The sequence below is a fragment of the Python bivittatus genome, unplaced genomic scaffold (assembly GCF_059951505.1).
Source record: "Python bivittatus isolate LINGU-HERP-01145 unplaced genomic scaffold, Pbiv_v1 ctg000330_np1212, whole genome shotgun sequence".
Classification (NCBI taxonomy): domain Eukaryota; kingdom Metazoa; phylum Chordata; class Lepidosauria; order Squamata; family Pythonidae; genus Python; species Python bivittatus.
This window is the reverse complement of record NW_028277058.1, coordinates 18,879,894-18,895,411: the sequence shown is the minus strand read 5'-3', so window position 1 is coordinate 18,895,411 and position 15,518 is coordinate 18,879,894. Positions and strand designations below refer to the sequence as shown.

General features: G+C 34.1%; 1 protein-coding gene across 2 annotated transcripts in view; it reads right to left on the bottom strand.

Moving 5' to 3' along the window:
• Positions 1-15,518, bottom strand: part of SRGAP1 (SLIT-ROBO Rho GTPase activating protein 1) — a 113,396-nt gene that overhangs the window by 37,183 nt on the left and 60,695 nt on the right. For both annotated transcript variants that reach the window (XM_088141777.1, XM_088141778.1), the window contains exons 3-7: positions 14,870-15,032; positions 10,922-10,984; positions 3,497-3,679; positions 2,368-2,496; positions 355-576 (exon numbers count right to left, since the gene is read on the bottom strand). In XM_088141777.1, the coding sequence (XP_087997903.1) occupies positions 355-576; positions 2,368-2,496; positions 3,497-3,679; positions 10,922-10,984; positions 14,870-15,032 (760 nt within the window). The remainder of the gene's footprint in view (positions 1-354; positions 577-2,367; positions 2,497-3,496; positions 3,680-10,921; positions 10,985-14,869; positions 15,033-15,518) is intronic.

Genomic DNA, 15,518 nt, shown 5'->3' with positions numbered 1-15,518 from the left:
AGGAAGAAATTATGGGATTCAGCTAATTGTTGTAGATCCAGTTCTATATTGCAAGAGGAGTAATGCTCAAATGCAGGTTCGTATTATATAGTCTTGTATCACAGGACCTCCCTTTTGACTACAAGTTATGTTTTTAGATATTTCTTTAGAGTTATATAACAGGAAAACAAGGAAATGGATATTATATATCCTTACTACTATAAAACAGACTTTACAAGGATGGAATGACATCCATTCTCTGTAAATTATACAACTGCTTGAAGAATTTACTTCTCCTCCCAAACTTGACAAACTTCCTACAATAGGAAGTCTTGAGGGGAGGATTATTTAAAAATTTGGTCACCAATTACTGACCTCATCACCCATATGGGGCTGGAACTCAAATTTCATTGGAGGACAGAAGGCTGTAGGATACATTTCCATGAATCTCTGCTTGTCATTTCGCGGCTCCAGATTGTCAACAGCACTTTCAATGATGTCCAAGCCCTCATGTCGTGAGGTTTCAAGGTTATATTCTGCAGAAAGATATGTTCTTAAGGCTCTGTTCAGGCTTGCATGATATCCAAGATCGCAACACTAACAGAATATCCAAAAGAAGAAAATACATTTAGAAATAAAAATCAAATTTCAACACAATAGGTAAAAGCAACAACTTCTATATTCACACATAATAAAACTTTACAGCTTATTTAATAATCAGTGGGCTGATGTTATTAAATATTTTAAATAAAATAAAATATATATAACGTAATTCCAACTATTGAAAAATTACTGGATAATGAAGAACAACTGTAATGGAAACCAAGTTACTAAAGTTATGATGTGTTCTAAGGTTTTCACAATAATGTCATGATAAATTGTCATATTAATCTTAATATTTATCACTCTATCATCTTTATCAACTACTGTATGCAGATAATGCTGGGATGTGGAAAAAATGCCACATAATCGAACATTATTGGATTATCTGTAGGCATATCAGTCAATATTAACAGTTGTATAAAGATGACACTTAGAAATATATCTCAATACAGACATTATTATTGTTCTGATAATATTTTGACATCTAAGATCCATACTGTCCTCTATAATGACTGGTAGGCTCAGCAGACTTAGGTTCAGAACATTGCCATAAAATTTGTAAGGAATTTGAAATTATTATTTTACATATTTCAAAGAAAAGTGAACCTCTCTAGAGCAAAAGCATAGCTTGTATTCCTAGTCTAAGCTAGTAGAATGAAGCTCCAAGTTACTGTGCATGTATTTCAGTTGTCTTGTAAACACACTTTTATTTGACTGTTTTCTGAGAAAGTTTCCTAACCTTTGAAATAAAGGCTATTTACATAACGCTATTTCAAATAGGCATTAAATATGTTTTAAGTGCATCCTTAAAATGTTAAGTGTGGATATTCTGGCTCCCAAACAAGAGCACATCTGATGGCAAATCCCCAATTTAGTATTAGATAACATTTGAAACATCATTACTGCCTCTTGAGCAGGGTGGTAAACTATTGGTGAAATATGAATGTTTAGAAATAGGGAAATGAGTGTTAAATCAGGGCAATCTGAAAGTTAGCAGTAAACATGAAATGGAGAATTTGAAAAGGATATTTTAATGTATAAAAGCTTAGCAGGCTATGAAAATGACTTTCTTGGACAACTACTAATTTGAATGGATTTATCCATATCACTCTATCTGGAGTAAATTAGCAATTTTAAAGATTTACTATAAGGAATATTCATGATCTGGTGAAAAACATGCTTAGATTCCCAGATTAACACTGGGTAGTTCTGTATCTTTCAGATTCTATCTCAACTGACATCATTTCTTCTTGATAGCTTTACATTAACGTGTTGAAATTGTGGGAAGGAATGTTTATTCTGTAATACAAATTATCTTAGGTAAATATAAGAATATTTAAGTAAGAATTGTATACTTTATAAAAAAAAGAAAGGAATTAATAATCATATCATGTATTAAGATAGGAGGCTTAACTTCTTAATTTACTTCACTATTCTGCAATCTGGTTCAATAAATGCCATCAGACCCATTTTAACATAGAGGGTACGTCAGTTTTGACTTATATGCAAGTATTTTCATAATAAACACATTTCTTACTCAGGTGAGCAGTCCTAGCTGTGCACCTGAGTATTCCTACATTGTTATATGTCTTCCCTTGAAGTATAGGACATAGCATATATACGTCCTATACTTCAGTAGAACAAAAGGTGATAGTAAATAAAATAAGTCTGTTGTAACTGTGACTAACATAACACTAATTCTACCATTTTAAAGAACAAAAAACAAACCCAGAATTCTAAACATGTTCCTGTAGCATAAGAATTTCATAAACACCAACTACTTACATCAATCAGGTCTGAAAGGTCATGAATATAATATTTGAAAACAGAAGCATTTGTTGCTTCGAGGGTTAGCAGATATTCATTTCTGGCTTTAATAGATTTCAGTTTGTTTTCAGAGTATTTTGCTTGACGCTGAGAATAAAAATAATGTAGAGATGGCAAAAAAGTATATCAACATAATTGTGCAAAAATTATAAATTTATGATACTGTTTCACAAAGTAATAACAAAATGGAATATTCACTATATGTAAATGTTGATGTTCCTTTCTAAAGAAATGTATGCAATTATATGCAAATCTGTTTTTTGGTTTTTGAGGGGGAGGGAGGTTGTTTGTTTTATTGTTTGAATATATTGCTTTTATCCATGGGTTGTGACCCACCCAGAATTTGGTCTAAGATGGGTGGCCATATAAATGTTTTAAATAAATAAATCTGGAAGCAATGCAAGAATTCAAGGTTCAAATATAATACATTACTGTGAGTTTCAGAAACATGATATTACAATGAATATTGTGTTGATTGATTGATTTTTTAAATTACCTCTTACTAAAAAACTGGTATATGATACAGATCACAGGTTGCTGCAAGAAACTGAACAGAGTTGTTTCCAAAACCAGACAGCCAAGGTATGCAGATTGGTTGTGTGATCTACCCTATTCTGTTATTACAGCAAGCCATATTGATCAGTGGGAGTCCTGACTCACTAGCCGCCAACACAGCATTCAATAGGAGAGGATAAAAATAAGGACTTCCTCCAACAAAAAAAGCCTACAGGGAAGAAATGGAGAGAGTAGCAAAGACTCTGTGGATAACACGCGTCTGTGTGTGTGTGTGTGTGTGTGTGTGTGTGTGTGTGTTTATACTGGTATGTTTGTTTAGCTTTAGATTTCAGTTTATAATATTGCTCTTACAAAAACTTTCCTGTAGGTGCAGAAATACAATCACAACCCTTCAAGACACCAATGAAACATCAGCTCCCCCATCTCTAGAGAGGGCTATTCATGTGGGTATGGCACGCTTTTAGCTCCAGCCCAAACTACCCATTCTAATACAAATCTATGACTAAAGTACAAATGAATTTTGGAATTACTGTCATTTTAATTTCAAAAATTAAGGCAAACTGATCCTTACTTTTTCTTTCATTTTTTCAATTTTCTTCACTGAACTCCGTCTTTGGTGTCTTTCTTCCAGTCGAATGTGAAAAACAGGATCTCCTGACCTGCCAATTTGTTTTTCTTCTTGCTTTTCAGCCTCTTTTAATTTACTTTCTGCACTGATGCTCTCAGTATGATACATATGGTATGTTTTCATGACCTGGGTCCAAAAGAGTTAAAGGTGATATCAGAAAAGATGAAGGAAACCGTATTATACACTATTTTAATTTATTGCCTTGTCTATTCTAGGGCACAGGACAGGTTACAACTTCAAAGTCTGAGGTATATTATAAGCCCTTTGATTGGAAAAAAGTACTTAATTTTAAAAAGTATATAATTAAAAGCGTCTGTCTTGTTTAATCTATAATTCTACAACATTGTACTTTGCCTCAGGGTTTATTGTTTAAATATATAATTATTTTCATAAAGTATTTTTAATCTCATTTGAGAAACAGCAACTTCAGCTATTGGGAAGGTAAGGCCTTAAAAGAAAAGAAGTGCCAAGTACAAAGTGTATGTATTTTATTTATTCACTGGTTTAAAATATTTATAATGACTCATATGCCATGCATATCCAGATAGTTTACAGCAAATATGCAAACTTGGTCATTTTCAGATCTTAGATGTCTATACAATTATGATTAATGATTTCTAGGTTCTCATTCCCATTCCAAAATTTACACTTTTAATTGTATGCTATAAACAGGCTTGTAACATCTGCTCCTGCTTATTCAATACATCAATCAGATTACATCTAAAAGCAACTGAGTTTATTATTTTATATAGTGCATAACTTCAGTAATAGAGTATGACTATTTGTACAAGTTCTGTTAATGTCCCTCCCCATTAAAAAAAACACCCAGAAATAGTATTCACATTTTTCAAAAATCACCTCAGTGAAAGGATACGAAGATGAACACAGCAGCCCTGCCACCTGGAACTGTCCTGTACAAATGGGGAAGATCAGCAGAAACTCTAGCTACCCCCATCCCCAGTCAACTAACATAGAAAGCGCTCAACCATAAGAGAGAGAACAAGGAAAACAAGGAACATCCAACATTAATATTTCATGTTCACCTGGAAAAAGGTGTAACTGTTTAAGAATCACATTAACTTTAATTAATCCTTAAAGCAGCTGCACTTTTTTTAGGCATGTGCTCAATGCAAGCTCTAAAGCAATTATTCCAAATTATTATTAAATAATTTTAATTTTTTAAAATAATTTTAAAATTTTAAAATAATATTTTAAATTTTAAAATAATATTGTTTATTATGTCTCAGCAAGTGATAGCACTTGGCTGACTTGTCTGAGGTGGAAAATTTATCACAGTTAAACCTGATTAGTATATGTGGACCTCCAAGGAACACAAGGGTTGTAAGCTACATTGGGAAGTTGAAAAATACATCCCAGATGAAGATAACTGAAACACATTGATGCCAAATCCAAGAAAACTTCATGCATCCATGAGATCATCAGGAATAAAGTTCAATTTGAAGACTTTACCTACTTATTATATAATCTACCCTGGTTACCACTCCATTTCCAAATGTAATTTAAAGCTTATGTTATATCCCTTTAAGTCCTAAATGGCTTTAGATCATGATAGCTAAAAAGTTGCTTGTCCTATCTATTCCCTTTTAGATGTAATATTTATTAATTTATTCAAATTAATATGGCTGCCCATCTCAACAAAGTGACTCTGGGCAGCTAACAACAATTAAAAACAACTTCAACCCTCACCACAGTGAAAAGCTTATTCAACAACAATATTAACATTAATAAATTATTATTATTATTATTATTATTTTAAAAAGATCACCAATATAGATGAGTTAGGGATTATACTGCTATGTATATAATTATATGTATGTATTCTATTGCTTTCCCCCTTTTTTCTTTCTTTGTTTTGTTTTTCCTGTTGTTTTTTACTTAATTAATAAAAATAAAAATTATTTAAAAAATAATTAAAAGCAACATATCAACTTAAAAAAAAATACATAGTGGCAACTCAGATAAAAAAGCAAACAACCCTCAGTACAGCCACCTCACAAGCTTCAATTGACATTCTGACCCCCATGCCTGGAACACAGCCATATTTTCAAGGCCTTGCGAAAGGCCAACAGGGTCTATAACCAGCTGGAATGGATCAAACCCCTCAATAAGCTTCTAGTCTAATTTATCTTATCCAAATCCAAAATGGAATAAGAAGGACAGAGAATTCACTATGTTATAACCAAAGAACTATGAATCCTGCCCACCAAGTTTACGGGTAGTCCTTGACTCACAACCATTCATTTAGTGACCGTTCAAAGTTACAACAGTGCTGAAAAAAGTGACTTATGACCAGTCCTCCACTTATGGCCATCACAGCATCCGCATAGTCAAGTGATCAAAATTCAGGCACTTGGCAACTGGCATGTATTTATGACAGTTGCAGCATCCCAGGGTCATGTGATTGTCAGCTTCCAACAAGCAAAATCAATGGGGGACCACGTGATTAATTTAACAACCATATGATTCACTTAATGACCAATGCAAAAATGTCGTAAAATCAGGTGCAGTCATGTGATGCCTCGCTTAATGACTGCACCCCTTAATGAATTTTCCAGTCCCTATTGTAGTTGTAAGTCAAGGGCTACCTGTATTGATTTCCTCACCTCCCTCCAATCAAAGCAACTTGAAAAACTGACAAATTTCTAAAGCATTTGGTTAAATTACAGTACATGAAGTTCCTAAGCACCAATCTCTCTTAGCACAAGTCATTTCAGACTTTAAAGATGGACAGGACCTCTTGGGGATGGGAGAAAGAAGATGGACAGAACACCAAACACACAATCTGAGCTCTGTTCCTCCATCCTTCAGGCATATGAACATTTTCACTAATAAGAACCTTGATACAGGAACAGAGAAATGTGTGTAATGTTGAATTTGCTTGCTAAGATAAAGTTGAGAACAAAAGAGTTAATAAATAGCCTCCATAGAGGAAATGCACACATTTTAAAAATTAATACAATTCATATAATTTAAAAACACTGCACAATTAATTATATGTCCCATGAAAAAGAAATAGTGAATGGAACAGAAAGACATTAATACTACTTTCAGTTTAATGCTGCATTACAAATTAATAGCTGTAAAACAAAATGTCCAGTGTAACTAAATACCAATATCAAAACACCCAATGTAAGTAGTAGACTAAAGAATGGACTTTACTCTTTGTGTTTAAGCAATAATTCAGTGAAAATTCGTGTATGTTTGTGAGGATTCATTTTATTAATTTGATCCAAATGAAATAATTCACCCAAGATTTTTACATTTATTTTTATCTGCAGTACTGGTCTGATAGTTGACTAACTGGTATAGTCTTTTATTTGCCTTCAAGTAATCCAACTTTTTAAGTTACAGCATTATTTAGTATTCCAGGTAGTTCAGTACAAAATAATTTGTTATGCTACAACAGCATGCAAAAAACTTTTCTCCCTACTTGACAGCAGTAGATTAAAGGATTTAATTCTTTTTCTCATGCATTGACTCCATAGCTCCATGATATACTTGAATGCTAATCAGAAGTTAGACATTTTAATTTTAAAACAGTTCCTTTTGGGAAGCATTCATTTCATTAAATGTGTCAGAAAGAGAGAAAGAGAGAGAGGGGGGAAGCAACCACTGGGCAACACAGCTATAAACATTATTTACCTGTCATGCATTTAAAGAAATGTCTGTAACGAGACTACCCCAGAAATATATTCTGAATTCTGAATTTTGCTTCTGAGTCAGATTTATGCTTTTACTGCTATATTTGTGTAATCTTTGGAGGATATTGCGCTCTGAAAATATCAGATTATTAGCTGAAGGTGGTCTATCTCCAGATGGGAGTGGTTTTAGAGATACTCAAATGTTGCCTGAATTTACCCCCTTTCCTAGCCCAGATGGAATGGTAACACTCTTCAGAAGTATAACGGCTAAACTTTGTGAATTCATTCGTAGGTAGGAGGGACAGATTACAAAATAAGAAAAGGCTAAAGTGACCTCTGTTGACATGCCAGAGAATACTATCTGATTCCAAACTGTGAAACAGTTGTGTTCTGGTTCATGTTGTATAGTATATAGTAGTTCTGTTATTTTTTAATTTTTTTAAAAAATATAGCATTTTCTAATCTTCTTGTGTTCAGTAAACCACTTGGACCCAATGGAAATTTAATGGAGTGGAAGCCTCAATAAATAAATAACCAAAATAATATTTAAATTAAAAACTGGAAGCAATCAGGAAAAAAAAACATAAAAAACAGGTCACTTGATGATGCTAACATACAAATCTTTAGTAAAAAAAAAAAAAAAAAAAGTATCTGAAGTCCCTATTGTATTTAGTACCACAGCTCCTTAGGACTGCATTGTTCAAGGCAGTACTGGGTCTAAATTGCTACAGTCAGCCATTACAAATAATGGTACTTCCTATCAAGTGCTGAGCTCCTACATATTGTCCTAGTTGCAGCCAACAAATGATCTTCACAGACAATCCCACATAAAATGCACTGCAGCAGTATTAAATTGGACCATCTGCTTTCTTCCCATTCACATGGTTAGCTACTCAATAAATATTACATGACATATAATGCAATATAACAAAACAAATGGAGATATCATCCTCTAATTATTCACTGTAGGTTATCCAACTTAAACAAATGGGATATAGTTCTGCTTCTTTATCCATTTTTTTGAGTTATGAAGCATAAGCACCCTAAGCCCATATAGCATTTTAGGTCAATCTATTCTGCAGATTTTGGCTACCTGAACTAATATTGATTGACTGATTATGTGCCATCCACTTGGTGTTGACTCTTGGCAACCGCATATATAGATTTTCTCCATGACAATCTATCCCTAACCTGGTCTTTCAGGTCTTCCAATGGCACACTGACACTAAGTCCTGCTGCTCCAGATATCTTATTGCTAGTTGTCCTCTTCTCTTTCCTTCTACCTTTTCCAGCAATAAAGCCTTCTCTAGGGAGCTAGGTCTTCACATAATGTGTCCAAAGAAGGATAATTCGAACCTGGTCATTTGTGCCTCAAGTGAAAACTCTGGGTTGATTTGTTTGATGATCAATTTGTTTGTTTCTTTGGTGGTTCATGGTATCCTCAGGAGTCTTCTCCGACACCAAAGTTCAAAAGCATCAATACTCTTCCTATCCTCCTTCTTCAAAGTCCAATTTTCATTTCCATAATGTCACATAGTCACATAGTGGTTTTCATGATTCTGATCTTCATAGGTCACAGCATTTGAGTATCTTTTCCAAGGTTGTCATGGCTTCTCTACCAAGTCCTAGTCTGTGGCATATTTCTTAACTGGTTGTTCCTTTACTGTTGATGGTTCATCCTAAAAGGCAGAAGCTATCCACCACTTCAATATTCTCACTGTCAATTCTAAGGCTGGTTGTTCTACTTGTTGTCATTAGTTCAGTCTTTATATTTAACTTTAGTCTCATTTTTTCATTATGTTCCTTGACTTTTATTACTAGACCTTATAGCGTTATTAATGTTATTGATGTCTCTTCCTCCAATTTTAAAACCACACTCATCTCCTTTTAATCCAGTTTTCCTTAATATATATTTAGCATATAGGTTAAATAAATAATATACAGTCTTGTCACACTCCTTTGCCAATCTGGAACTAATCTATTTCACTATGTTCTGCCCATACTGTGGCTTCCTGACCTGTATGTAAATTTCTTATGAGGTCAATGAGATATTCTGGGATTCCCATTTTTCTAAGCAAATTCCAGAGTTTGACATGATCAACATAATCAAAGGCCTTTCTATAATCAATGAAGCACATACTGACATCTTTTTGGTATTCTTTGGCTTTCTGAATTATCTGGCATGCATCAGCAATATTACTTGTCCACAAAAAATAATTTAATCAGTGGTAAAATAGAAGTATCCCGAGATTTAAAAAATATGATAACAGTATGGTAATGATGCTTTTGAGGAAGAATGTGTGGATTCACAGATTCAAGAAACCATATCAGACAGTTTTGAAACTATAAACAGAAGCCCTAATTTATATTACATTCATACATTGCTAATTAATTGCACTTTTGCTTGAGTACACTTCCTCTTTTTACAGTTTTTTTAAAATTAACCATTAGAACCATAGAGCTGTAGTTTTTGCAGTAGTGTATTATTATTTATTTCCTTATGTTCAAATCTATAGTGTTTGTGTATTCTGTTTATATATGTTCACTTTATCTGGTCACTAACCAAGATAAACTCTCTCTCTCTCTCTCTCTCTATCTGGTAGAAGCCTTACATTTAAGCATACATTTATAGCAATACTGTTGTTTAAGGATTTTCAGTATAACAGCAATGCCAAGCCCAATCCAGTTTGTAATAGACATACACAGTGATACAATATATTGTAAATTGCACTGACCTGAGACACATTTTTGTTAGTGTAAACTTAGTGCTTCGTCTATTTTTATGCACCTCTGAATGCAGCTCATTTTAATTTCAACTACACTGTACTTGCAACCTACAAATGCCTCCCCAAATTTATTATATTTAGCAATAAGGAAAACATACCGTTGAAATGGGAGGATCATTTTAGATTTGTAGAGAATTCAGTAATGGAGGCAGACCATCCCAATATGCTGTTGAAAGCAAATGGATAGATGGGAAGTGAAATCCACCTCAATGCAAGTAACGAAAGCAAGTAGCTCAAAGTAGAGGAACCATCACTGGCTTCTTCCTCACTTAGAAATGGGAGCAGGCAGAAGTGGGAAAATTGATAATTTCAATTAACGTGTTAAAGAAAGCATGTAGAGGATGGCTTCTGAGAACTGTTAAGGGTTCTGTCCAACCTTTAAAAGGAGATCAACTCATAGCAGCTCCATTTTGGGTCACATGACCAAGGGACAGGGGGAGGGAAGCTTAAGAATAGAGCAGTTGTCCAACTCCATCTCCCATAGCAATGCACTAAGAAAAATTGTTTTGCATCTTTTCTCTCTGCAGTTCTGGCCAGATCCAGCCCATTTTCAAACTCAGTCTTTCTTTTGTTGGCTTCTTCCACCACACCAAATTTGATTTTGTTCTGTTCTGTTTTCAGAGTATTATTCTGCTGTTTGGCAAATGGTCAGATGGACAGAGTCCTGAGTCTTTTGCATAATTTCTTTCCAATATTTCATAGGGTTTGAAGGAATAATAAAAGCAGTTCATCTTGAGCTCAGTTAGAAACATATAAATGGATGTCTCTTTGGAGTCTAAATCAACCATCTTATTTGTTTAGATATCAGCAGATTAATATTATTCTAAGAGATATTGACTCAATTAAAAACATTTAAAATTATGTAAAAGTGGATTTTCAATCAACAATTCTTTCCTTCACAGCCAAATCAATGTGCTTACCGTGTAAAGCTCATTAAGAACCCTCATTAAATCCTCATGAAGCTGGAATGCAATTTCCTTGCTCTGTAATTAAAAAGGAATTATTAGGAAAAGAAACTTAAAACTACTATTGAGCAAAAACTGGATGAAAGATTTTTCATTGAAGCTTTTACAGACACAAAACATATTGTCCGACTTTTTGTTCTGCCTTGTGAACAGCAGAAATGTATGTTCGTGGGACAGGTGTCAGAGAACAAAACACATTACTTGATGAAGGCAATTAAGCCAATACTAATTTTGCCATTCTGTGACAATTAAATCAGCCATAACATAGCAAAATAGAAAGTGTTGACAGCTTCCTTCCTTCCTTCCTTCCTTCCTTCCTTCCTTCCTTCCTTCCTTCCTTCCTTCCTTCCTTCCTTCCTTCCTTCCTTCCTTCCTTCCTTCCTTCCTTCCTTCTCCATGGCATTTATTCATAGTAAGGACGTTGAGGCTTTGTTTACCCTGGGTAGTACCACATATTTGCAAATTAGCCAACTGAACAATTATTGTAACCACTTCATTGGTAATGGACTGATTGCCATGTTTTCTCAGCTACTTTAAAATAATCTAGAACCCCTGTGACTCGAATCAGTGTTAGGTTCTCACAAGAGTTAAAATGACTGTTTTATGCTAATTGATTATGCCATGCAGTTTTACTGGAAAAATAGGTTCTGCTTTGCTGGATCATAACTAAGGCCATTCAATTTAGCATGCTTTGCAAGTGAGTAGTTAACTAAAAAGCACCCAGTGGTCCATACACCCAACATCCCTTTTCACTGGCCATTCTGGCTGACAATGATGGGATGTGTAGTCCCATCTGGAAGGTCACAGGTTCTTAATCCTTTTTTTTATGCAATTAAAGCAACAATGGTTAAGTTTTCAAGGACATAATATTAATTGACTATAAGCAGGCAGTTGTATATTCATGAGTTTGTTGATATACTAAATAACATAGTCACTGCATTTGTATTAAAAATGCAATTTTTATTTAGTATAAGCAGGCAACTTTTTAAAGAGGTTTTAAAAATAATTTCTAAAGGAGTCACAAATGGTATGTTTGGTAACACAGTGATATCACGGGGAATATCCAGGGGTGGTTTTTTGGTGGGGAGGGGGTTGTGTACATATACCCTTATAATCTAATTCATTTTCCAAGAGTTCACAGTATTTTTGCTTCATTTGACAATAAAACTATCCATGACTGATGCTAACCATTACCATAGATATGGAAATAGATCACTTTGCATTTCGGCTTAGATATGAAATCAAATCACATTATTTTCTCATCTGTTCCTGTGTTGTTAATTCTTTCTACCATCCTGCTTTTTTTCTCCCTGACAATACCATTTTGCTCTCCACGCTTCTTATATCCTTCATGAAATCTCTTCCTCAAAATTTCTGGACACCTTAAACTGGCAATGCTGTTTACTTTCTGAACTAGTCCTTGAATAGCTAAAATGTTTATTTACCTAACAGAAGCCCAATAGAATGGAAAAGAACAATGCTGTACAATGTTTGAAGTATCTATTAAAAACAGCCATGGATTTGCAGAAAAAAATGACTGGTATAATTGCTTCAAATACAGAGAAAAATGTTTTAAGTGAATTGCTACAGTAAATAGAACTTTAAATAATCATAGAATTGGAAGATAACCTGGAGATTTTCTTAGTCTAAAAGATGATGATTTGTTGAAATGAAATGCTTATAAATATAATTTGGGGACTTTGCCTGCTCCCTTGGTGGGGGTGGGTAGATGCAGGGCTAAGTCCAGTCAACATGCATCTACAATGGGTTTTACTTCACTAATTATTGCTTGTGGTCACCCAGAGGAAATCTGTTCCTCCTCTTCCTCCTTCTTCCCTTTTTTTTTTTGGCAAATAAACTCCAATCTTCAAGGAAAAGTTTCTTGGATCCAGGAGCTACACTTTTTTAGTATAATCACAGATTTTGAAACCCACATATTTCTATACTGTATTTAGAGTGAAGAGCCACATTTATGTTCATGTCTCTCTGAAGTTTTCTATTCTATTCTATCTAATAACCCAAGGGGAAAACACAGTTTAAAAAAACAAGTGACCTTTGAAATGATCTAAAAGCTTTTACGAATATCTACTTGACATTTATGCTGAAAAGCAAATGCCAGCACTTCCAGTTAATTGGATCCTATAGCCACTATAGCCTCACAGCTCTTCTAGTAGACTGCAAATTGAAGAACTGTGTCTTTCCCTGATCCTAATCAGATAGCAGAGACAGATTTAATCAAATTAATTGTGTGCATGTGAGTTGTAAAAGAGAAATGTTTATTACTGGCACAGAATTAATAGAGCAATTGGGGTAAACATCTTAATTGAAGAGAGAAGATACTCTAATTAAATTAAATGTGGAGGGCTTATATAGCTCTTTTTTCCCCCTCACCAAGCAACATTAGATTTCTTAACAGGAAAATAAGCAATATTAAGTGTATACCAAAAGCTATTATCAAAATGACATTTCAATTTTATTTAGAACATGTTTACTAAAACTAAATTCCACTGAGTACAATGATGCTTGCTCCCAAATAAATATAGATACAACTGCCACCCAAAATCTGTATTTGTTATAACTTTGCCCTGGATGGGTATCTAAAAGTTGCTAGTAACTATCTGAAGTCTCTGACAAGGAAAGACAGCCCAGGCTATATAAGTTTGACTTTAATTACTTAATATCAAATCATAAAGTTGAAAAAGTCCTTAGAGGTCATCTGGTCCAACCACCTTCTCAGTCAGGATCCATTACAGATCTCTAGCAGATGACCATCCAGCTTCCAGTGACTTCCAGTGTAGGAGATCCCACCGCTTCATGTGACAACTGGTTCCACTGGCTGAAAGTTCGTATAATCAGGAAATTTCTCCTACTGAACCTACACTCTCTAGCTTTAATCTGTTCCTGCCCTCTGGATATACAGAATAAGTCCACTTCCTCTGTGTTACAACCCTACAGATATTTGAAGACTTCTACCGTATCTCCCCTTAGCTGTCTCTTCCATAGGCTAAACATACCCAAAGTAAGTGGTACATGATTGAAAAGAAAGTACCACAGATTTTTAAAGATAATTTCTATGACAACTAGACAGAGGCTACAAAGCTCTGTCAAAATGCTCAATCAGTGCTTATTCTTCCATGCATTATATAAAAACAAAAAGCAAAAAGTATGTTTAAAAAGTAGGCTCTGATTAAAAGACTTATGGGCATGCCATCATCTCAAAATGCTTCCTTAGCTGGAAGTGAACACAAAATATTATAAAAGCTGATAGATTTGTCAACAATGGAAGGTACAGAAGAATGTGATCTGGTGAGTGAAGTTTCATCTAAGGAAAGATGTGAAGAATATTAGCTATACAAATCTACAGTTCACTTTGCTAGAATTATAGTATAGAATACAGATTTCCAGATCACCATCAGGTTTCTAATTTAGACAAACTCATCCCCCGATGTGATTCAGTAATCTCCTTTGTTTTATCCTCAAGAGCCACCTAAACAGAATTTACAGAGTTCATTGCAATTGTTTGTATTTGGACAATAAACTGCAGCAGAGTTTTTAGCAAGATGATAGCACAGGTTTTTTTTCTTCACTGAAAATGTAACTTCTTCCAAGTATTTTAAAAATAATATAATTATCTTGTACATCGGCTTAGATTTGTTATCTATAGACTATCTCTCCTTTGTTGAAGATAAGACTATAAACAGAGAAGCATGTCACATTTAGCTTTTCTGTATTTAAAATAGTATGTTCTTGTCACTCTCACCCAAAAAAACCTCTCCTCTATATTTACGGCAAAAAATGTCATAATGAAGTCAGTTACCAATCTCCTGCAGAGTATTCATTTTAAAATTATGTCTTTTAGATCGTTCTATTTGATTGGAAATGAGAGAAATTAAAATGTTATACCTTCTTGAACATTCTGGTGGAATCTTCACTTATCTGCATAAAACGCATGATGACGTTGTTCAGGTAGATATCACTCAGGGTTGCATGGTCTTTGCTTTCTCTTCTCACTTGGTTGAGAAGTAAATACCAACAATTTACTGGAGATAGTAGATTCTGGTCTTTCCTAGTAAGCATACATATTTTATTTGTATATGTTGCAGGTATATACCATTGTGTTTTATTTATTTTAATTAAAATGATCACAACCATTAAATTACATAAATACATTAACAAAGCCAGTATTTTCAGAGTTGTATTTATGTGAGAATTATGCCTGAACATTCATTAAGCACCCTTTCAATGCTGAAAATCAGGATTATGAAAGCACGGTAAATCCTTCCAGTGCATATTTAAGGATAGTTGAGGGTTTAAACCTTTTTAAAGGCTATAGATTTGCAATCAGTGGAAAATAATATTCTCAGATTTGACTGCATATCATTTTTTAAATAAGGCAATAAATAAATATGTGCCATTTTTAAAAGGTAAGATATATTCATTTATACTGTAAATCTGCTTTTATCAACAGCATTCATATCCATGCAGGAAGTCAACAAACAATAGTGAATAAGGCCCTGTCCAGATGTTACGCTTTAGTGTTTACAGTTCAGAG